Source organism: Callorhinchus milii, unplaced genomic scaffold (genome assembly GCF_018977255.1).
Source record: "Callorhinchus milii isolate IMCB2004 unplaced genomic scaffold, IMCB_Cmil_1.0 Scaffold2, whole genome shotgun sequence".
Classification (NCBI taxonomy): domain Eukaryota; kingdom Metazoa; phylum Chordata; class Chondrichthyes; order Chimaeriformes; family Callorhinchidae; genus Callorhinchus; species Callorhinchus milii.
In genome coordinates this window covers 113210829-113236587 of record NW_024704743.1, presented here as the reverse complement: position 1 = coordinate 113236587, position 25759 = coordinate 113210829, and the positions used below count along the sequence as shown (strand labels likewise).

The 25759-nt window shown below is 40.1% G+C and overlaps 1 protein-coding gene and 1 non-coding gene across 2 annotated transcripts in view; one reads left to right on the top strand and one right to left on the bottom strand.

The window, feature by feature from the left end:
• Positions 1-25159, top strand: part of LOC103174563 (potassium voltage-gated channel subfamily B member 2) — a 152457-nt gene extending 127298 nt beyond the window's left edge. Inside the window, exon 2 of the mRNA XM_007886974.2 lies at positions 23045-25159. Within this exon, the coding sequence (XP_007885165.1) occupies positions 23045-25159 (2115 nt within the window). The remainder of the gene's footprint in view (positions 1-23044) is intronic.
• Positions 18329-18400, bottom strand: trnag-ucc. Its single transcript has one exon. It is a non-coding gene; the product is annotated as a tRNA-Gly (tRNA).
• Positions 25160-25759: the final 600 nt, after the last annotated feature.

Below are 25759 nucleotides of genomic sequence, written 5' to 3'. Positions count from 1 at the left end.
CCCAAGGCCCTGGAGACTGTCTATTACAGCGGGTAGATAGATGCTAAAGGTTTATCATTGAAAATCTTTATATTATCCAAATTTGCCTAAAATTCACAGTGACTACTCTTCACAGTAAATCCTATTGAGCTCTTTGAGGTGTTTCAGTGACGTGGTAAGGCATTACTTCAAATGCATGGATTATTATTAGGACAGCTATTTTGCACTACAGCAGCAAGCCCTCTGTTAGAGAGGCTTCATTGTCCACTATAATCAAACTACAATATTTACACTCTTACCCCACTCCCCTTCCAAAAAAACGAAGTGTATGGAAGAATAAATGAGAGGGACATTCACCCAGTGACAAAATACAAGGTGGAATAGACAAATGGTTACTCATTTTCTTTTCAATAGTATCAGTTAGCACCCTGACCTATGAAGAGCATCATATTCCAACTTACACCGTGATAGGACATTCCACATTCTGCAATTGACTGACGCATTTCACCCACAAAATATACAGTCAATTCATTTTGCTGTGTATTCTTTGAAGCACTTTGAGACATTTCGACAACGTGATAAGGCTCTATATCAAATGCAAGGAATATTATTAATTCATGTGCAGGCTAATGGGATAACTTTTTTAAAAATGTTCCTGTAACAGATCTTCTTCTAAGTGGGCTTCAGCATGTTGACGTCTTGAAGACATTAACTCTGCGTGTTCTTGAGAATTACAGGGTGCTAAATGAGCACTTTAATAACTGGAGCTCCTGTCAGCAATTGTAGTCATCCATTGAGGGGAAGAGGTTAAATAGAATCGCATATCCTGCAAGCTTTCAACCTGACAATTGGCTTTCACAGTGGCAACAAGAGAAGTGTTTGTCCTTTGATCTTTTACTTGATAAAGAAGTTTCAGGCTCCTATATAACTTCTGTACAACTATTACTGAATTTCATTTTCAGATGTTTTTAATGAATGTGTCACCTTGATCCCAATGCTACTGTGGAGAAAAGTCTCTCCTGACCTTCACGAGGAGCATACATTGAATAGATTTTGACTTTTAGAATAAAAATACCAAGAGCTTAGTGCCCAAGGGTGAGAATTCTCTTGACCTTGATGAGTCTTAAGATGCTGGAATATGTTGTTTGAGCTGAGAAAATGCCACCTTTTACAGGACAAAAAAGAACCAGTGAACAAAATGCTCTCTGGTATCTGTGAATAATTGATGAGCTGCACTCTGATTGAAGTGCTTCGTCAGACTAGATGAATACTTTTCTAATAATACACAAAGTATTTGTCATCTTGCTTGCTCTATTTACCCTCTATTTCCATCCCACAGTCTTTACTACATAGAATGGAGCTAAAAATAGACATTAGGTTGGTGGGCTATTGAACTCTGTCTACTAAATCACACCTTCTATAACAGCATTTGACATTTTTACTGGACGTTAATATTTATAGTTGTGCTTTTGTTGACCTTTGAAGGATTGTGTTTATTTCCATGTAACCAGGGCCACTTGAAATTTGTGGAATTCTTAAACAGAATCTGGAGGGAATTCACTTTGAAATTAGTGGTATTCTGGAAATGCAATGACATAAAATAAAATCCTTACATTTTCATGTCAGGAAGATATCTCAAAGCATTTCACATGACTTACTGTACAGTGGAGTGACTATATTCTTTAGACAAGATGCTACCACACGTGAAGGGTGCTGTATAAAAGTCGTTGTTGTTAAGTGCCTACATGCATCAAAGCAGCATTTACAGACACGATTCTCCACAGGGCGAGGTCCCTATCTAAGTTGAATGGCCGTGGAACATCCATGCAAATGCAATTGTGTCTGTAGAAAGAGGGAAACCATTGAAGAATGAATTGGTCATATCTCTCTGGACTGCTTCCAAGCGGTGAGCTGTTACTGTGTTTCCTCTGCTTTGGAAGTTGAGTTCAAGCCATTTCCAGGATTCATATTCTGAGCTGTGTACAGGAGCAGGATCTAAATTGCTGTAGGATGGCTTATTAGCTGGAGCAACCAGCTCTTTAGGCGTAACTGCTCAAACAAAGTCAGGGCTTGCATTTATGGTTATCAACTAGAACATCTCAGCAACAGTGTCCCACTTTAAATATTGCATTTTTCATTCTGAATAATAATAATAAAAATCCTTGCATTTGATATAGCGCTTTTCACGTCTTCTAGACGTCCCAAAGCGCTTCACAGAACATTCTGTAAAGTGAATTGACTGCATATTTGTGGGCGAACGCGGCAGCCAATTGCGCACAGCAGTGTCCCACAAACAGTCATGGATTGAAAATGACCAATTTATTATTGTTTTGTTTTTTTGGAGGGATTATTATTAGGCTCTGTGTGGAGTAAGGAAACTTGCCCAAGGTTTGGCCCTGCCTGGAATTGAACTCAGGTCTCTCGCTTGCAAAGTGAGTGCTCTAACCACTGAGCTACAGGACTCCACTAATATCTTAGTCACAGATACATTCCAAACATAAGTCCCTGCAAAGCTGCTAAACTCCTGTTGCCCATTTTCCTGGATTGATATTTCAGTTTATACCTCTGAAAATTAGCTTCTGATCACTAATTCTTTAATTCCCCACATACATTTTTATCTGAAGCATTGGTTACTTAATTTATGACAAGTGACCTTAAGGTCCTGCATTGCTATAAAAATCGCTTAGAGGTAGAAAATACCCAACAGCAAATATAACAAGGGTGAGGCATAAAATAAATGACAGTAAGGCCTTGGAAAGGGTGCAGAGGTGATTTACCAGAATGGTACCAGGGATGAGGGTCTTTAGTTATGCGGAGAGACTGGAGAAACTGGGATTGTTCTAGTTAGAGCAGAGAGGGTTTTTCAGTGAGTTAAAAAGGGATTTAGCCAACGTGGACTGTAAAGAAACATTGGCAGGTAACACAACTAAAGAGCAGTGGGAAGTCTTCAAGGATGAGATAGCTCAAGGACAGAACAAATACATTCCCACAAAAGGGAAAAGTAGGCCATCCAAACCTCCCTGGATGAGGAAGGTAATTGTGTCTAGAATGAAGCAGAAAAAGGAGGCGTATAACAAATGTCAAGCCCAAGATACAGAAGACAACCAAATAGAATATAGAAAGTACCGAAGAGAACTGAAAAAGGAAATAAGAGGGGCAAAAAGATTATACGAAAAAGGGTTAGCGGGTAACATTAAAGGGAATCCTAAAATATTTTACAAACATATCAAGAAAAAAAGGCTAGTCAAAGGTAGGGTGTGGCCAATTAAGGACCAAGGCGGAAATCATATTGTGGAGGCAGAGGGCATGGCTGATGTACTGAATGAGTACTTTGCATCTGTATTCACAAAAGAAGTGGATGCACCAAATGCCACAGTATTGGAGGAGAGGGTAGAGGAAATGGATAGGATAAGTATAAACTGAGAGGAAGTACTGAAAAGGTTGACTGGTCTCAAGGTAGATGAGTCGCCCAGTCCAGACGGGATGCAGCCAAGGTTACTATGGGAGGCACGGGTACAAATAGCGGAGGCTTTGGCTACAATTTTTCAATCTTCGTTGGACACAGGAGTGGTGCCAGAGGACTGGAGAGTGGCTAATATTACTCACCTGTAGAAGAAGGGGCAGAAGGACAAACCTGGGAACTACATCAGTAGCGGGGAAACTCCTGGAGACTATAATCCGGGACAGAATAAGTCTTCATTTAGACGAATATGGGTTAATTAGGGACAGCCAGCACGGATTTGTTAAAGGCAGATCTTGTCTAACATATCTATTAGAATTTTTCGATGAGGTAACGGAGAGGGTGGATGAAGGTAGTGCAGTTGATGTAGTTTATATGGACTTTCAAAAAGCATTTGACTTGTAAAAAAAATAGAAGCCCATGGTATAAAACGGACATGGATCCAGAACTGGCTGGGAGACAGAAAGCAGAGAGTTGTGGTGAACGGTTGCTTTTCTGACTGGAGGGAAGTATACAGTGGTGTCCCCCAGGGATCGGTATTGGGACCACTGCTCTTCTTAATATATATAAATGATCTGGACTTGGGTATAGCAAGTACCATTTCCAAGTTTGCGGACAACACAAAGTTAGGTAGGATAGTAAACAGTGAGAAGGATAGTAGCCAACTGCAGGAAGACATAGATAGAATGGTAAAATGGGCAGACACATGGCAGATGAGTTTCAATGTGGAGAAATGCGAGGTAATGCATTTTGGTAGAAAGAATGAGGGGAGGAAATATAGGCTGGTAATACAATCTTAAGGGGGATGAATGAACAGAGAGACCTGGGAGTTCAGGTAAATGAATCCTTGAAGGTGGCAGGACAGGTAGATAAGACTGTAAAAAGGGCATATGGGATACTAGGCTTTATAATTAGGGGCATAGAGTACAAGAGTCAGGAGGTTATGATTAACTTATATAAAACACTGGTTAGGCCTCAGTTAGAATACTGCGCCCAGTTCTGGGCACCACACTATAGGAAGGATGTTAAGGCATTGGAAAGGGTGCAGAGGAGATTTACAAGAATGGTACCAGGAATGAGGGACCTTGATTATGAGGAAAGGCTGGAGAGGCTGAGATTATTCTCATTGGAGCAGAGAAGGTTACGAGGAGACCTAATAGAGGTCTTCAAAATCATGAGGGGATTTGATAGGTTAGAAAGGGAAAAGCTGTTTCCACTGGTGGGTGTGTCGGTGACTTGAGGTCACAGATTTAAAACAGTTTCTAAAAGAAGCAGAGGGGAGATGAGAAGAAATTTTTTCACGCAACGAGTTGTTCGAATCTGGAATGCATTGCCTGAAAGGGTGGTCGAGGCCGATTCGATAAAGACGCGGTGGATGGGTATTTGAGGAGGATTGGTTTCAAGGGTTATGGGGAAAGGACTGGGGAGAGGTATTGACATTACATTGCTCTTTTCAAAGAGCCGGCACAGACTCGATGGGCCGAATGGCCTCTTTTTGTGCTGTACGATTCTATTATTCTATGATTCTATGAAGGTTAATGGGAGATTTAATAGAGGTGTTCAAAATTATGAGGGGTTTTGATAGAGTAGATAGGGAGAAACTGTTTCCACTGGCAGGTGGGTCTGCAACCAGGGCACATAGATTTAAGATAATTGGCAAAAGATCCAGAGGAGAAATGAGAATTTTTTTTACACAAAGAGTTGTTATGGTTTGGAATGCACTGCCTGAAAGGGTTGTGGAAACAGATAGATTCAATAACAACTTTCAAAAGGGAATTAGAAAGGTACTTGAAAAGGAAAAATTTCGGGAGTATGGGGAAAAAGTGGGGGAGTGAGATTGATTGGGAAGCTCTTCCAAAGAGCTGGCACAGGCACGATGGGCCGAATGGTCTCCTTCTGTGCTGTAATATCTCAAGGCTGGACTATGGGAACTCTCTCCTCGTCGGCCTTCCCGGCACCTCCCTCCACAAGCTGCAGGTCATTCAGAACTCTGCAGCTCGTGTACTGTCCCGCACCAGGCTTCGCGACCACATCACTCCCACCTTCGCTCGCCTCCACTGGCTCCCCATCCCCCAGAGGATCGAATTCAAGATCCTCATCCTCACCTACAAGGCCATTCACGGCCTTGCTCACTCCTACCTCTCCGACCTACTATCCCCCTACTTACCTGCCCATACCCTCCGTTCCTCTGGCTCCGGTCTGCTCCACATCCCCTGCCCCAACTGCCCTACCATCGGTGGCCGGACCTTCAGCCTCTCAGCCCCTAGGCTCTGGAACTCCATCCCCCAGTGCCTTCGCCTTGCCTCCTCCCTTTCCTCCTTCAAGGCCGGTCTCAAGACCTTTCTCTTTGACCGTGCCTTCAGCTCCCCTCTCGACTCTCTACCCCCTCCTCGCTCACTCCCTTCCCTCCCCTCACCCTGACCATTTCCCCCCTGCTCGGGTCCTGACCCAACTGTCCAGCCCTTGGGACTTCCTCCCGACGTGAAAGGCGCTCTATAAATGGAATCTTGTTGTTGTTGTTGTTGTAATATTCCATGATTAATGAGCTGCAAATGAGAGATTTGAATGCAGTTGAGGAATACGGTAAAAATTACATCTTTATCCGGTGCCAACCAAACGTTGGTATATTGAAACTCATTATATGCATACACTTGTTGTTGCCTCATTAGACAATGACCTTGAAAACAAAGTGTAGTTCACAGCGTTATTAAATCACAGCCTAGAGCATGAAAAAGAATGGCAGATTGCAGCAATCCAGCATTCACACTGCATGTGCAACAGTTGAAATGTCTAGAACTGTTATAGTTTTTGCTAGTTGTGAAAGACGGCTAGATTTTTATAGCCAATCTGTGGATTAAATCAGGGGACTTTTATGGGTCTCAAAATGCATTCTGACATTTTCTGTCCATATTCTTGCACAAGAAAGAAGATCCGAATCTATAATTAGAACAGCCAGCCGATAATGATTGGGTGTCAGCCTGGCTCAGCACTCATGCCTCTGAATCAAAAGGTTGTGATTTCAAGCTGCACATCGGGGCTTTGATCTCTCAGTCTGGGCTGATTCTCCAACTCGAACTTCAATTCAGAGCCGGGGAATGTGCTGCATTGTCAAAAGTGTCATCCTTCAGTTGAGACATTAAACTAAACCCAGATCTTATTTGCCCATTCAAGTGGACCCCAAAGATCCCACATCACTATTCTAAAAGAGAAAGGAGTTTCTCCCAGTGTCGTCCAACAATCCCCCAAATACAATTGGCCATTCACTTCATGGCTATTTGTGGAACATTGACACGCACAAATTAACTTCCACCTTTGCATACAAAACATGCACTGTCACTATACTGTACAGTAAATCCCATCAAACGCTTTGAGTTATCTTCCTAATATGAAAGATGCCACAGTATATGATGTGCAAGGATTATTTATTTATATTTTAGATGTGCACAAGCTACATAAACAATATAAAATTGGGTTGCTCCAAATATGTATTCTTCACACTGGCTTCTTGCATTATTTTAGCCAGGACAAAGCCATCTCCTTTCATCAGATTCTGTTTTTCTGTTTTTCTTGCGGGCAATGTTACAAATGGATTCTTGGAGCTATTGGGCTCCATCCATTCACTACTAAATGGAGCCCATTTGTTAAGGTGCATTTATAAATAATTGCCATGACATTTTGCCTCAAAATAGTAAATTAAGTTATAAATGTAACACTGCGTTGATTGTTTATTAGCCCAAAGTGGCAGATTTGTTTAATTTGGCAAAGAGTAGACAATAGCCCAGGGTATGTTGTACTTGTTGGCATATCTATGAATTCATTACATTTAGCTGAACAGGGTAGAATAATGCCCATAATCTTTTAAAAATAATAGTGATTGATTTCCCTGTGTTTTGGTATTATTTCTTCATTCGTGCTATTTTATTTCCCCAAACTGATGCTCCCTTCCTTGCAGAGTTATCTTTATGCCACATTTATATTATCACTTTGATTCTGGAGCAAAGCCTTTCTATGAGCCAAACAGTAATGTAATAAAAGGGAACGATTCTCAGTCGACAGAGTTCTCAATAACCATGGGGACTGCTGTCTCTGTGTTCTGGCAAATGACAGTTTATACTGTTAAAGAAAAGTTATTGCTCCCAGCACTGAAATTAAACAGATTTATGCATCCTCGTCCAAAGGGAGGACTTGTCAGCCTGGTTGGTGACACTCACCTTGTAGCTCAGAGTAGCACTCGGAGTCAAAAGGTTCTGGGTTCAAGCTTGACTTTGAGACTTTAAACTTATAATCTCAGTCAGGGTGGTCTAGCTTTTTGGCTGCTGAAGCCCAGATGCTGGATTTGAGACACTTCCACTGGCTACATCAGCAATATTTTTGGGTTTCCTTTCCAGAGATATATCCCGTAAGAATCATATAGAAATCCTATTTGTTAAATTGGGTGCTACTTAATTTTACTCACTATATTTATAGCTAAAGTGCAAACTTTAAATGGGCAATGTAAAAAATCATACAAATTTAAAAACAATAATATAATAAAGTACTTCTATGCAAGAGTAATTCTTAAATGCCTAGGGCACCATCACATTTCTTCTCTCAGGAATTTCCAAATTATTTCCTTGAGCAATAAGGAGCTATGGTACAAAATGAAGCCCCTCAGTGGAGGTTAAAAAAAATGTTTTTTTTGGGGGGTGGTGGTGGGAGTAAAACTTAATAGCTCGGGACTTTTAATGTGCAGTTTGAATAGGTGTGAATTATAGAAATTAAAGATGCATATTAGATCAAGTTCCCTTTAATCTGCCGCTTTATAGGTGCAATGTTAGACGCCAGACCTGCCCAGTGTATGTGCTCTCACTGCACTTGAAAAGCGCGATCTCTTCTCCCTGTAGCCTAGTCTGCAGAGTTTTCCTGTAGACTGGCCTAAATACCCGTAGTCCACGGAGAAAACCCATGGAGTTGGCAGGTATGCAGAATGTTCCAATTTATTCTCTGGGCTGCCAGTTGGACCTCCCTGGTCAAGGTTGACACTCCAATGCAGTGTTAGGAGAGCTGTACCTTTTTAGGTGAACATTAACACCCTATGGCATATTTGACAAGAGAAGGGAGTTTCTCCTGATATCCTGGTCAATAACCTCCAAGATAAAATTGGTCATTCATGGCTGTTCATAGAACATTGCTGGTTAGAAATTGGCTTCTATGTTTGCCTACAAATACATACCTTACAGACTCGGCTGAAAAGCCTTGATTGTCAAGCGCCTTGGGACATCCTCCTAACATGAAGGGCACTATATAAATGTAATTTATTGCTTGCTGTTGTTGTTGTTTCACATGCTTGTGAAAATGTGAAGACTTTGAGAAGTCTTGATGACATGATAAGGCATGCTATCAAATGAAATCATATTGATTGTGGTCTGAGGAGAGCAAGTCTGCAAAATGATGTCAAATACTGCTTAGTTTGTAATATGGTATTATTAGGGTCGATTGCATGACTCTAATCATCTTAAAAATGGTTCCTTATGAGATTGTAAGCCATCCATTCACAAGAACCATTCAAAAATGACTCCTTCTGAAGTGAATTGATTGACACCTACCGCCAACATTTATGCAGATCAATGCCCTGGCAAAACCATCTCATCAAGATATTCCTGGCAAGCAAGCTCCAGCAAAAATTGCTGGATCTCACTCAAGCTTAGTTGATATTGTTCATACTGTATCAACATAGAAGTGCAATGTAAAATAGACACAGAACAAAACTCACTCATTTAGGGAAGCTTGAGTAAGAAAAAACTTGCATTTTTATGGTACATTTTCACGTTAAAAATGCATTAAAGCACCTCTCAAGTAATTACTGTACTGGCAAATACCATCTCTGTTTTTTGTACTTGGATCCTGTAATTTTCTGATCCAGAGGCAAATGTGTTACCAACTGAGGCAGGTTAGTTCATGTGACACTCAACTGACACAAGAAAGAACGCCAGGCCATACCCTGCCCACTGGGCATCTTTTTCTGTTTTGTTTCACAAAGCTCCTGTCATGACCTTCTCAGTTTGTGATCATTTATTTTGTGATGCATTTCAAATTAGTTTTGACGTTGAACTAGAAAGCCTCAATACCACGGGGACTTTGTACCAAATCTTCCTTTCCCAAGGCGGATTAGTGAGGATTTTAATTTAATTTTGTTTTCTTTGATTTCAAACCACAATTAAGTGAATCGGTGAGCTGGAAGGTCACTTATTATACATCTGTCAACTGGTCATTTGAGATTCGTGACCTTGGATTGTCGACATCTTTCGGTTTTATTTCTACAGCACAGAAGAGAGCCATTTGGCCCAATGTGGCAGTGCCGGCTCTTTGAAATAGCCATCCTGTTGTGGACTGTGGAGTCCTGTGGCTCAGTGGTTAGAGCACTCGCTTTGCAAGTGAGAGACCTGAGTTCAATTCCAGGCAGGGCGAAACCTTGGGCAAGTTTCCTTACTCCACACGCCTAATAATAATCCCTCCAAAAAAACAAAACAATAATAAATTGGTCATTTTCAATCCATATGATTGTTTGTGGGACATTGCTGTGCGCAATTGGCTGCCGCGTTCGCACACAAATATACAGTCAATTCACTTTACAGTGTGTTCTGTGAAGCGCTTTGGGACGTCCTCCCGACGTGAAAAGCGCTATATCAAATGCAAGGATTATTATTATTATTATTATCCAATTAGTCGCACATTTTTCTATTTTCAAGTATATGTCCAATTCCCTTTTGGAAGTTATTTTTCACGACGGAGTGAAAATATCGATATAATGATATGTCATGAGCCTCACTTACTGAACTGGAACACAAATGAGGCTCATGATAATTTAAGCACATCAAATAAAATGGTTAGCTGATATAAAAGTTAGATATAAACTGTAAAAAAGTAATAATTTGGTCACTCATCCACGACTGTTTGTGGGACACTGCTGTGCGCAATTGGCTGCCACGTTTCACCCGCAAAATATAGTCAATTCACTTACAGTATATTCTGTGAAGCGCTTTGAGAGGTCTAGAAGACGTGAAAAGCGCTATATCAAATGCAATTACCATAAGGCCTGACATTTCATCATTTTAAAACTTGTAAAACTATAGCATCGAGTTTATACTGTAACTTCTTTAGCCAGACTTCTCTCTGTTTCGAAAACATAGTCTTGATATTACCTGTGAGCTGCAAGCTTTGGTGACTGCTCAAACTGATATTATTCCCTTACATGCCGTTTAAAGGGGAGCTATAAAATCCTAATTGAACTCTGCTTCATCCCACTATTCTCAAGTCGCAGAGCTAGGAAAGGGTCTACTTTTTACAAGCCATCAATTCGTTGCAAGTGACTGACCAGCAAAACACGTAGCTGTGCATTCATTTTGTAAGGACTGTTAGGAGCGCTCCAGATTAATCAGGAGTGCTGCAATGATTTGTAACCAGGTCACACGACATGCATTTTATGAGTTAGTGATAAAGAAGCTACTTAAAGTACAACTTAATAAAGGCTTCATGAAAAGCTTTTCATGTTATTTTTTCTGGATTCCATCCATACATAGCATTTTACTGGATTAATTATATAGGAACTATTATTTTGGAAACAGAATACACATTGAAACTAAAAGGGAGAAAAAACGAGAACCATAAAATGCAGTTGTCATTAAAAGAGAGCTGACTTCATCAGAGATGCTTGCCAAGGTTCATAGCTGGAGAGGAAGAAGAGCCATGTGTGACTTTCTCAAGATGTTAAGCCTGCGTGACAACCTGGTTCAGTTGGGAACATTCTTACTTCTGAGTCAGATGAATGTGGGTTCAAGACCCATGCCAGGACATTAAACTCACAGTCTAGGCTGACACTCACGTGCTGGGGGAGCGATGTATTGTCAGAGATGTTGTACTTTGGATGTGACATTAAACTGAGGTCCAATCTGCCTATTCAGGTGATCGTTAAAGATCCCATGGCATCCCTTTTTGCCTGTCTTCAGATTGCACCAGAAGACTTTCCTCTTTGACCGTGCCTATGGCCACCTCCCCACCTCCTGACTCGGCATCAAGCTCTGACACCTTTACATGCTCTGAGACGCTACCTCATGAAGCCCACTACATAAATGCAAGTTGTTGTATTTTAACAGAGAAGGACATTTCTCCTGGCCAAAAATCCCCCAGATAAAATTGCTCATTCACTTCACAGCTTTTTTTTGTATACATTATGAAGATTTATCTTTAACATCATCAAAATTGCTTCTACTTCCATTAAAAATCACCGCCTTAGACCAAGAGAACAAGAATTCATACTAACAGAAACTGAAAACACTTTATTCGAAATTCAAATGATGCATATGATTGAAACTTATTGAGATGTAGCAACAAGAGATGTTTCTGATTTATTTGTGACTATTAACTTGACAGTTTGGGAGCCACAGTCGTCTGGACAACATTTGATTAATGTAATCGGTGCCTTTAATATTATCACTGAATCACCACCACTGACTGAAAATTAAGCATGTGTATTCATTAATATATATTGAGGATGATATTTGTGTATAGTTCAGCAACACAAGCATAAATCAATGGTAAAAAATTCCATTAAAAATAATTTATGTATCACAAGCATATGTTTCATCTGAGTAATGAGGCAAAGTGGTTTGTGTTGAGAACTGAAATGGATATTCTTCATGCTTACATGGTGTGGATAGGTAATGGTGAAGAATAAACCTTTGTAAGAGAATCTCAAGTGGTTCTGTGATCAGCTGTGGCTTGCATGCATATCAGGAAACTTCTTTATACATGTGTCCAGTGTAAATACAAAGATATCTGGTTAATTCAAAAATGAGGTCTCCTCTCTTCAATTTCTTTGTTAAAATGAAACAGATCCATTTTTTGTGCATGTGGATCTGTGTGCGTCCCAGAACTGCAATGCAATACTACAATATGTTGGAGAGTTTAGTCTGGCGCTTTTGGAAGTCCTGGCCTTTGGATGAGATGCTATATCTGCTGTATGTAATCTTCTCAATTTCTTTATGAATTAAACTATTAATGGGGCACTTGATCAGAAATACAGTTACATTGTTGGGTCACTGATCATCGCACTGCCCTCTGTTTACCAACCTGGTAAATTATCTTGAAAGACAATGGGGTGAAAACGATGGCCTGTGACATGTTAAGGTCGTGGCTCGAAGCTCTCCGTTATGACTTTGAACTCACAGTCTAGATCAGTGCTCCAATGTACTCCACAGGGGGAGTGTTGCTTTTTTGAAAGTCCTGTCCTTTGGATGAGATATTAAACTGGGGTCTCATCTATAGTGGTATAGACATGTCTACAATCTCACAGGCAAAGCCCTGAAAGGTAGAGCAGCCAAAATGCGTAAGTCATTTTTCTTGGAAACAGATGAATCTGGATTAAATTGTGTTGCTGACTCTTGCTTACGAAGGTACAATCTTCATTAGCTCAGTGATAATTTACTCATTAATCAGCATGCTTTATGAGGAATAACTTCACCAACCATGAAAGTCACTGGAGACACAAATGTCCCTCTTCATATAAAAATGAAAAGGTGAATGAAATAGTGTCTGTGAATTGTAAAAGTCCTTGAAAAATTATGCTATTGATTCCTAGCTTTAATAGAGAGAACCACAAGTTATATTGATTAATTGCTTTCAGTTCAGATGCATCTCCTCTTCACATATGTTGCACCAGTTGCTGCATAAAGGAATATTTTTTTAAAAAATGTATCAAGCTTAAAGAATGCAGAGTTTATTCTTTCTTGTACATGCTTGTCTTTGACTACAAGTCAATTATCTTCCTGTATCCTGGCCAACAATCCCCAGATAAGATTACTCATTCACTTTCTGGTTGTTTGTGGGACATTGCTGTGTGCATCTTCGTTGCCACTTTCAGCTACAAAATACACAGTTTCTACATTTTACAGTATGTCCTGTGAAGCGCTTTGAGATATCTCAATGATGTGATGAAGCCCTATATCAAATGCAAGGATTATTATTACTGAGTCAGACTGAAGTGGCTCTAGTTATGATCATCGCTGTTGAGAGTAATAGCCTTGTTGAAAATGTATCAAAGAATAGCATGGGTGCAGCAGCTTTGTGTCAATGAAGGAAGAAAAGAAGAGGATGTTTCAGGAGCAAAATAGATGAACCCATAAAAGAGGGAATTTTCAGTGACGGTTAATTGTGCCCATTTACACAGGTTTCAGAAATTCTCTTTAAAGAGCTCACCACAGAACCAATCCACGACTGTTTGTGGGACACTGCTGTGCGCAATTGGCTGTCACGTATTGCTCATAAAATACAGTCAATCCACTTTACGATATATTCTGTGAAGCACTTTGAGCCATCTCAACAAATTGATAAAGCACTATATCAAATACAAGGATTATTATTTTACCATATTATTATTTTCATAACATTTTATCATGTTGGAATGTCAAAAGGAGTTTCAGATGTTAAACCCAGCAAACTGTTCTTTTACATGGAGCCCTGTTGCTCAGTGGTTAGAGCACTCGCCTCACAAGCGAGAGAACCTGGTTCGATTCCCAGCAGGGCAAAATGTTGGGCAAGTTTCCTTACTCCACATGCCTCTGTTTACCTAGCAGTAAGTAAGAACCCGGTTGTTAGTCGATTGGCGGATCGCTTTTCCAGGGGTAATAATTCCTTCAAAAAAATAATAATAATAAATTGGTCACTTCAATCCAAAACTCTTTGTGAGACACTGCTGTGTGCAATTGGTTCCTGTGTTTTGCCCACAAAATATGCAGTTAATTCACTTCACAGAATATTCTGTGAAGCACTTTGGGACGTCTCGAAGACGTGATAAGGCGCCATATCAAATTCAAGGATTATTATTATATTATTATTGTATATGTCCACCTAAAACAGTCGTGGCCACTGGTTTGTAGAAAATATTTGCAACCTCCTCATCCCTTAGTTTGAGCATCTCCATCATCGGTGGCCAAGCTTTCAGCAATTGCATCCCTAACCTTGGAACTCCCTCCACCATTGTGTATCACCTCCTCACTAACTGTCTTTAATCCCACCTAAAAACCTACCTCTTTGACTGCACCTACAGACACTCTACCTTGTTTGGCCTCTGACACCGTTCCTGTGAAACAATGAGAAACATCTTAAATGAGGGGGCACGATACAGATGGAATTGTTGTTGTCTTATCCACCCTCTGTGTAGTACAGTAATTCAATACCACCAGAGTCAAAGGCAGAAGGAAACATAAAACATTTCAGCAATGATTTCACTAGACCAAAAGAAGTAACCAGGCAAAAGAGCCTTGGATGTTTTATTCATCTTATCTCTCTCTACGCTACCCTTTGTGCAAAACACTTTGTGGCTAAGTGTAGGACTGATATTTCACAACCCATTTAGATGCTCATCCAGAGCTTTATTGGTGTGTGTATTTTTCTGTAGTGTTCACAAAATTCCTAAAACTTGTTGGGGGAGTGGGAGTGGAGGACGGGAGAAGTGACTGTATTGAAATCTTTGAGATACAAACGTAATATGTCACACATCCAGAATTGGAAAAAAAAACTATTCAGATTTCATTGCTTTCCATCGAGTGTGAATATGTGGAATAGGGAGAAAATAAAGAAAGAACATATCAGGAAACTTAGGAGGGGATTGGAAATCTATTAAGCAACTATTAAGGAGTCAAGTGGGAAGAATCCCTGCTCTCTGTAATTGGACTTTTTGGGGCTTGGTTGACTTGAATTCCAAGACACTACCCCGTGTGAAGGGCATTATATAAATGCAAGTTGTTTTTGTCTACTAATTCTTGCTGGAAGGTCCATTGTCAAGAATACTTTGGATTATTGCATATGGTCTGGCTCAGGTACCACAGAGGATCGATTCAATTACAATATTCCATTAACAAAAACAGAAGTCGCTGGGAACCCTCAGCAGGTCAGACAGTATCTTTGGATTAACCCATTGTTGCAGTATTTGGGGTTTTACAATATTCCATTGCCAGGCAAGTCACCTTGGCACCAACTGAGTCTCAAAGATAATCTCAATTACCTTCCCTCTCACTTCCAGAAGGACAGTCATTAGTTAGTCATTGAGACAACTAATGAGTTGACATACCCTTTCATTTACAGCACTCAAAATATTTTCTTGTTATGTCTTAGATAAAAGACTCCCATAGAAATAAATAGGGTGCGACGCAGATTTAAAAATACTATAGAGTAGACTTCACTTCAATAATAATAATAATCCTTGCATTTGATATAGCGCTTTTCACGTCGGGAGGACGTCCCAAAGCGCTTCACAGAATACACTGTAAAGTGAGTTGACTGTATATTTGTGGGCGAACGCGGCAGCCAATTGCGCACAGCAATGTCCCACAAACAGTCATAGATTGAAAATGACCAATTTAATTATTGTTTTTGTTTTTTGGAGGGATTATTGTTAGGCGTGTGGAGTAACGAAACTTGCCCAAGGTTTCGCCCTGCCTGGAATTGAACTCAGGTCTCTCACTTGCAAAGCGAGTGCTCTAACCACTGAGCTACAGGACTCCACGCATATCCAAAAATGTTCAGTTCAAAACACAGAGCTGCCATTGTGCTAACCCACCCCCTTCTCTCTCCCAGACTCCCAAACTTGCTATGTTCTGCAACCTTTCATTTCAGAATAGCTCTGTCACAACCACTGTGCACACCCCCTACCAACCGTCTCTTTCATAACGCACACCAAAAAATGCAAAACAGGAAAAGAAAGGACAAGGTAAAAAGCTAATTTAAAAAAACTAAAATAAATAAGATTTTACCCATTGGTACAGTTAGTCACTTAGCAACAGAGCAGTACAGAAATATTGGTCACCAACTGATTCAAAAACTGTCTTAAACAGTCCTTATCAGATTTGTCCCTAAAATAAATTAGGATAATGAATAATTTGAGTGTTTTGAGTTCAATATAGAATCTGGAACCAGAAGATCCTTGCTGACACTTGGTTACAAGTTGGTGTTTGGTAACAGGAGCTATTCCGAGTCCAGCATAGTATGACTTGGAAGACTAAATAATAATAATAGCAATCCTTGCATTTGATTTAGCGTCTTATCACCTTGGTCAGATGTCTCAATACTGTAAAGTGAATTGACTGTACAGCGCCTTGGGACGTCCTCCTGACATGAAAGATGCTGTACAAATGTAATCTTGTTGTTGTATATTTTGTGGATAAAGTGGATAATCGCCCACAAAATACAGTCTGTATAAAAGGATAGTCTGTGACTTTCGGAAATTCTTCCAGATGGTTTTGTTAAAAAACCTTGAAATTTAATGTACTGCCACTCTGACCAATTACTTCCATAACTTTGTTTTGTAAGCGGTTAATTTCAAACTGTAAGGTAGGCATGGAATAAAGAAATCTTTGCAGACCTTAACGACCCACTTAAGTGACTGGATTGCACCACATTTACCTCATAAATCCCAAGTGGCATTCCACTTAGAGAGGCTGACGCTCCAAACAGTAAATCTGATATTGCCAAAGGCAATCCATGTGGATCTCATCAAAATTACAAACAGAATTATAATGTCAAGTCGCATCAGGCAGAACTAAAGTACCAACAATTCTCTCATGTCATATCGGATTCACCCCTAAGGTTCAACGAGTTCAAGAACATAGATGGTTTATGACAAATAGAAGGATATATGATTCTTCACTCAGGAAACTGATAATCTATTTATTTCCTTGGCATTGGGAATTCAATCCTGGAGCAGAGAGAGTGGTGGGTTCATATTCACCATACGGTAGGTTTTGCTTCTTCTGAAGGATTGAGTGCATTTGAGGGGCTGAATGGCCTTTTTTTTATGATCTTGACACGAAAGGCAAATGAGATGTAGTCAGAAGGAAATATTAATAATATTAGTGCTTGTTTGATGGTCTTAGTGTGTAAACCGGAAATTCTCTCTTGAACTTTGCCAGAACTCAAAGGGTTAAAACGCAAGCTGATTTCAACAATCCTGCCTTTACTGGAGATAGATTTAGGGCCAATTTAGAGTACAGAATATGCTGCGTTTATACAATCAAGTGTGAGTAAGATTTGGGCCACTTTGACCCGCTCCTCCCACCAAATAATATGTGTAACATAAGGAAATGGTTCCCTCACAATCTAACAGTCTTTTATTTCCCACTCAGTGCAAGTGCACAGCTGTGTTTCACCATATCTGTCCTTGAACTGCCCTCCAAACAAAAGGAGATTCATGAATAAGTCCCCTTTTCAATTGCAATTTTCCCTTCCGAGCTGTAATGGTTGATTAAACCTAGAGGAAGTTTCAGTAGCACAAGAAATGTGAAATGTCAGCGCTCAGCGGGGAATGTTTATAAGTTAACCAGGTGGTTATGAATTGGGAATGTGAAGGTTACAGTTCACCTGTGCATTATTGTTTTAACTGATACAACTGTAAAGAGCAGCTCTTGCAGAATTACATGCATGTTGGTAAGGCTCTATATCAAATGCAAGCATTATTATTATTATTATTATGTGATTTTGTTCTGGTTGGTTATATTAGAATTATTAGTGCTTGGGTCAGTGTCACAATGTGTAAACTTGAATTTTTTCCATTCCCTCCGCTTTGCTTCCGTCCTTCTTGCCTTCAAAATCTGCCATTCTTTCAACTGCACTTTTAATAATAAATAATAATAATAATCCTTGCATTTGATGTAGCGCTTTTCACATCTTCTTGATGTCTCAAAGCGCTTCACAGAATAGGCTGTAAAGTGAATTGACTGTATATTGGTGGGCGAAATGCGGTAGTCAATTGCGCACAGCAGTGTCCCACAAACAATTGTGGATTGAATTGACCAATTTTTTTTTTTTTCTTGAGGGTTTATTATCAGGCATGTGGAGTAAGGAAACTTGCTCAAGGTTTTACCCTGCCGGGAATTGAACCCAGGTCTCTCACTTGGAAAGCGAGTGCTCTAACCACTGAGCTACAGGACTACTTTTAGCCACCGTAACCCCCACCCCCCATTTCAGCTGTAAAGTTCAGTGATTGCATTTTGTAGGGAAATACAGCAGGCAATTTGAGCACAGCAATGTCCCACAAACAGCCATGAGGTGAATGATCAATTTTATATGGAAATTAATGGCCAGGATACCTTCTCCCTTCTCTTTTGAAATAGTGCCACGGGATCTTTAACATCTACCTGAACAAGTTTAATCTCTCATCTGAAGGACAGCACTTCTAATAATGCAACGTTCCCCCAGGACAGTGCAGGCGTGTTAGTCTAGATGTGGGGCATAGTCTTCTGATTCCTATCTCTGAGATAGCTACCAGCTGAACCAGGCTGGCAATTCTGGTTCATGACACTGTAGGTTATATCTGAAATGCTGAGGAATAAAATACTCCTATTCCAGGCCCCCTGTATCAGAATTTAATTCCAAGGCAGGTGTAGCACAGACAGCACTGACATCAATCTTGGTCTAAAAAGATCCCTTCATCCCAATTTTGGGAGAGCACCTCACCCACACCACTCCCAACAACGGTTGCGGTCTCTGAGTGTGATTGCCACTTTAATCCCAGGTTTGGGTGGTGGATTGCAATAACCAAACTCCCATAATACTCCCATGAGCCAAGAGAAGGGAGACTTCTATTCGATCAATCTGGGCTGTATTTGAAGCCTGTCCCAGAGGTGGAAGGACAATGTGCTAAACCAATGTAGGCACCAGTTTGCCATTTCTCCCAATTGCATTTTTAACTGTCTTGACAGTAAAATGGTTATTGTTGATGAGACTGCCTTTTTAAAGAAGAGTTTGTGGTGCTCCTTGTGAGAATCCTATTAAATATTTAACAATAAAATGAAAGGTAAAGCCTGGAATAACTGATGCATGCTCTCCTGGACTTCAGGGCAAAACATTAAAAAGCTCTCACAGTATTTCTTTGCAGCATTGCGGTGCAAAATTGCACTATTGCTTCTTGCTGACTTATAATTATAGCAACTGCTATATTTGTACACTTCCAAGATGCCAACCAGCATTACAATACGGTAAATGATGGGAATATAGACCATTCATAGACAATTTTCCCCGGTTTACATTAATTTGGACTTTGGGTGACACATGGTGGCCACTAGGGATAAGTGCAGCCTCTAGCTTTTGAAGATAAAAAGGAAATCTCACAATCTGAATATTTTGCTTTGAACATTCAATGCTAATGAGCTAACTAGGAGAACTAGTGGTGGGGGGGTGGTAGTGGTGGGGGGGGGGGGGTGTTCTGCTCCTAATCGTGTGAAGCAGCTGACTTGGTATGACTTCACAAGATCGTTCAGATGCAGAAGGCACTTCAGCCGATTTGATCTCATCCTTCCAAAATACCCATCCATCCTACTGATCATATTCCCACTACTGCATCAAGCTGTAGGTTTTTATGTGAGTCCATTGTCCTGGCCTTAGCCACCCTTCCTGATAACCTTTCCAGGTCGCTTTGTTAATTATCTTTATCCTCTGAGTAAATAAATAAAAGCACTAATAATAATCCTTGCATTTGATAGAGCGCCTTATCATGTCGTCGAGATGTTTCAAAGTTTATATACTTACAGGATATATTGTAAAGTAGTGTGACTGCCGGTGTATTTTGTGAGCAAAATACCTTCCAGGGAAAGTCAAGTATTGTTCATTGTTTATTCTTTTATAGGCCCGCAGGCTAGCTGTTAGATCTCACTCATTAGTAATGGAAGTCTCATATTTCTATTTAAAACTGTGACTGATTTGAATATATGTCACTCCAAAATGTAAACATAGCTCCAAGTCCTTCAATCAGATTTTAGATCCTAAATCTCAATCCCTTAACATTTCTCTGCTGTTGACAGCTCTGACGCACAAAGAATAATGTAACTCACCTAAAGCTGGCAATTACCTGGATGATGGACACCAGTACTTGTCAAGTAGTTGATGCCAGAGGTACAGCACTGGGCCACAATACTCAGAAGGAAATGTTTACTTTCCTATCCAAAGGTCAAAAGAAAAGGTCAGGCAATCTCAGCCTTCCAGATTCCCATCCTGCCATCTTTTCGTTATAGCATCAAGCTCTTTCTTAAATGAGTCCCAGGGTCCTTGGCACAGCCACCCTTTCTGGTAACCTACACTAGTCATTAATTACCTTCGGAGTAAAAAAAATTCAACCCAGCATAGTCATGAAATTGCTCCCACATAATTTGGAGCTGTGGCCTTTTGAGGGCTCTCTGTCAATCTCTGTGAGAGATGTGATTCCACATGGGAAGGGATGAATTTGCACGCAGCAGAGATTGCACAATGCTTTCCCCTGCCTCTGGCAGACTGTGGTACTGCAGGGAATCCCCAATATTCACATTGCAACAAAATGCGACTTGACAGGTTAGATATTGACTGAGCAGATATCACAATTGTCAGATTCTTGCTTTGTGGGCGCTCCGAGTTAATCAATCTAAAGTGTTGTATTTGTGTAGATCTATAACTATCCAGATAAATGACCAGTACAAGCTTTATTGCTACATCCTACACTATGTTAGGAAAATGAATGACCCACTTTAGTTTACAGTCACCAGTGGTCTTATTGAATTATTGATCTTTATCATATAATGTCTTGGAATATAACACAGAAGAATTCTTATTGTTTGTTGTACTGTTGGTGCATAAGGTCGTAAGCACAAATTTATCTTGGTGCACAGCCTGACATTTGTTGGCTCCTGATACTGGCTTTGTTGCTGGTTTCAAATGGGAAAATGGGCTAGATTTTTAATTACAGTCTATTTCAGTTCCAATAATTTTCAGATACTGAGTTTTAAATAGAGTGTCATTAAATACTTTATAGGGAAGAGGCAGGAAAACTGCTGCCTAATTAAACCCATTCACTCATCTGCCATAAGGCCATTTCTATATTTAAACTGTTAATCATAACATAATTACCGGTATATACTCCTAGGGAAATTGTGCATTAATTTTGCATTGGTGGCACTGACTGAATTGTTAGAAACAGTAGATAGATAATACATGGGATCCAATGTGATCACAATGTCAAATGTGATTTCACAACTGCACAATAATCAATTTACAGGGAGAATTATTTGCAAATACAGCAATTACATTCTGCCAGTAAGTATGCCGTGTATTCATATTATTTATACTAATAATAATCCTTGCATTTGTTATAGCGCTTTTCACGTCGGGAGGACGTCCCAAAGCGCTTCACAGAACACACTGTAAAGTGAATTGACTGTATATTTGTGGGCGAACGCGGCAGCCAATTGCGCACAGCAATGTCCCACAAACAGTCGTAGATTGAAAATGACCAATTTATTATTGTTTTGGTTTTTTTTGGAGGGATTATTATTAGGCTCTGTGTGGAGTAAGGAAACTTGCCCAAGGTTTGGCCCTGCCTGGAATTGAACTCAGGTCTCTCACTTGCAAAGCGAGTGCTCTAACCACTGAGCTACAGGACTCCACACTTTATCAGTGTGATGCTCTCCAAATATTAAAAAGTGATGACCTCTCTGACGATTACTTCGCTCTTTAATGGGCACTTATTGTATATCATAATATCTTCCATTAAATTGCATACATACCACAATGGTGTTGGAATTACAGCATTGGAGAATTGTTGGGAGAAGTCTCACTTATAAACTGGCAGCAAACTAAAAGCTTTTAGAAACAAAGTAGCAAGAAATGAAACTAATATGAAATCCCTCAAAAGCACTGAATACTCAAAATTTCAGTCAATGTTCCAAGACATTCTGAAATGCTATATCCCAGTGCAGTACGATGATTATGATGGTTCTAAACTCAAAATATACCAGTTGCTTTCTTACATGAAATCCATGAAATGCAACAGTATTCTTCCTTTCTGTCCTTGAATTAGATTCAAGGTCTCTTTTTGAGAAAAGATGATTGAGATGAGACATGATCCAAGTTTTTAAATGTTGCATTCATATAGCAATCTTCAAGCAGGATAATGTCACGAATCAGATGCCAAGCAAGGGGGTAGGGGAGACTGTTGTAGAGGTAGGGTTTTAGGTAGGAGTTGCAAAGCAAAGTGTTAAGAGGTTTCTCTCTAAAGTAAATAATAATAATCCTTGCATTTGATATAGAGTCTCATCACGTCTTTGAGACGTCTCAAAGCACCTCACATCATATACTGTAAAGTGAATTGACTGTATATTTTGTGGGTGAAACAAAATATACAGTCAATTCAAAATAGCTGAAGAATATGCTTATTAATTCACATTGTAAAATGACAATTAAATTACTAATTGAGAATATTTATTCAATTAATATTCATAGGTTTGTACATTATATATAGAGAGAGTATATATGTAGGACAAAACAAATATATACAAATAAATCAAATGCTTCCCAGTTTTATGAAAATAAAATGCAAAATATTAACAATGGAAAGCTTTAAGTTGCTTTTTGGTATATCTTGCTGTGTCTCTTAGAAATGAAATTCTGTCTCTCAGAATACCTGTTTTATAGACATCTATAATAAGTTTTCTTAGTTCATATTGTTGCGATTTTTCAACTGAAACACTGGAAGTCCATGTTAGCGCTCATTTGTGAAATCAATTGTGTGTGATCTACTAAACAGTTCTTCTGCTTGTTTGTATCTTCCAGATTCTGGCCATCATATCCATCTTGTTCATCGTATTGTCAACTGTTGCCTTGTCTCTCAACACCCTTCCTGAACTTCAGGATATAGATGAGTTTGGACAGGCCAATGATAACCCACAACTTGCCCACGTTGAAGCCGTTTGCATTGCATGGTTCACAATGGAATATCTTTTGCGATTCTTATCGTCGCCAAGCAAGTGGAAGTTTTTCAAAGGCCCGCTGAATGTTATTGATCTTTTGGCTATTTTGCCCTATTATGTCACAATTTTTCTCACCGAATCAAACAAGAGTGTGCTCCAGTTTCAGAATGTCAGGCGAGTGGTTCAAATATTCCGCATCATGAGAATACTGAGGATTCTCAAACTTGCCCGGCATTCAACAGGTTTACAGTCATTAGGTTTTACCCTCAGGAGAAGCTACAATGAGCTGGGTTTGCTAATATTGTTTTTGGCTATGGGCATTATGATATTTTCAAGCTTAGTATTTTTTGCCGAAAAGGATGAAGATGCAACTAAATTTACAAGCATTCCTGCATCTTTCTGGTGGGCGACTATTACTATGACCACAGTTGGGTATGGGGATATCTATCCCAAAACTCTGTTAGGTAAGATAGTTGGCGGTCTCTGTTGCATTGCTGGAGTGCTGGTGATAGCCCTGCCGATACCAATTATTGTAAACAACTTCTCGGAGTTCTATAAGGAACAGAAGCGGCAAGAGAAAGCCATTAAGAGAAGAGAAGCACTTGAAAGAGCAAAAAGAAATGGAAGCATAGTCTCCATGAATTTGAAAGACACGTTCACTCGTAGCATGGAGCTTATGGATATTGTGGTTGAGAAAGTTGAGGAGAATATAAACAAAAACGAAAAAACCCTTGATAACCACCTTTCGCCGAGCAAATGGAAATGGGGAAAGCAGACAATCTCCGAAATGGGCTCCAACAAGTCTCTGGAGCCTAAGTACCAGGAGTTAAACCGACAAAATTCAGGTGAGCGTTTGAATAATCCCAGCTCCAGCCCACAGCACCTGAATGCTCAGAAACTGGAAGAAATGTACAATCAAATGACACAGTCTCAGCCGAACCTTACCATCAGCAAGCCAGAGCACGCTAGCAAGTCCACTGTACATGAAGAAGAGCTACAAATGGAGGAAGTTCCTTGTTTAACTGACCCATTGCTCACCACTCCTGCAGAAACTATCATGGATATGAGGAGCACTTCTAGCATCGACAGTTTTGCTAGCTGCGCCACTGATTTTACTGAAACAGAAAGGTTCCTTGTCTCTTCAAAGATTCCTGAACAAGGACACCTAAGATGGACTCCTGACGCCAATCCCATGGATGAGCAGCCGTCTCTGGCAATCGTGGGAAGCAGCACATTTGATTATGGTGTTTGTGATTTCAACGTAAATGAATCGTGCCGTTTTTCTATGGAGCGGCCTGGATGCTCCAATTTAGACAGCATAGTGGAAAGTCCCAAGAGCTCTTTGAAAGGGAGCAACCCATTGAAATCCAGGGCTCTTAAAGTGAATTTTATGGAAATTAAGAGTGGTGCTCCTCCGACACCACCAAGTACTGCCCGACCCCTGCCAGTGTCAGTGATAGATTTCTCAATGTCTACACCTAAGCACATCAGCACCATCCTGTTGGAAGATAACTCTCCTCAAAGTGAAAATGTGCTCCTCGGTGCTGATGTGCTAGGTCAGCACCAGGCTGCTAGTAAGAGGTCACCTCAACAGTTTTCCAAGCAGAAACTTTTTGCTTTCCATGCAAGAGGGAGGAAGAGTTGCGTGGACTTAGACAGTGAGGAAGATGACGAGCTTCCGGAGGCCAAAGAGCCACATTACAACATCCAGCAGGAAGGCAGACAGAACTGCTGCAGTGAAAGACACGATAAGCACAGCAAGGATGAAAACCATGTGGAGGGCGCGTGTGTTGTGGGTGCGGTTTCTCCAAAATACACTGGTCAAAACTGCACTCAAAGTGCGCATAGTGTGGTAGGAGATGGCAAGACAGAGAGCAACCAGGCTGCATACAAAATGGAAAATCACATGTTTACGCCAGAAATTCACATGAAACCCGGAGAAGGAGGTTATTCATCCTCATGTGAAACTAGCATGTGACTATGGTTAAAGTAATATTCATATTTTCTGGTTCTTTAGTTGGATGATGTTCTGCTAATGAGGAAATTGAAATGGAATGGCACAGTCGCTGTGCCTATGGTTGTTTTGCATGGCATGATGAATCTTTTAATCCAGCCACTGTTCTCTCAAAATGTCACAGACTGCTTTTTGTGCAGAAAAAGGATTTGAGGGACAGTGGAAAGAAACTAAAGACTCTAAAATGGAGCCCAAGTACTGTAATGTTTCAAGATGTTTTTTCACCTTTTCATGAATAACACTAGATTGTTTTATGCTGCCACAAATTATTTTCCCCCCATTAAGCTATATTTACGATTTGCACAAAAGGAGGACAGAATGTACATGCATGCATTAGAAACTGATGGGAATCACAGGTGATTAGAACCAGCAAAATGCATTTCTTTGTAAATAGTTGGGGGAAATGCCAAGAGATCATAAACTGAAGCAATCACAGAGGCACAGATTTTCCTTCACAGCGCACTGCCTGGAGGAGGTGCATGAGCTTTTGTTGCAATATTGCAGCCAGTAAAGAGAAATAACTTAACATATCATTTCATTCTGTCTGGAACGTTTAGATTGCAT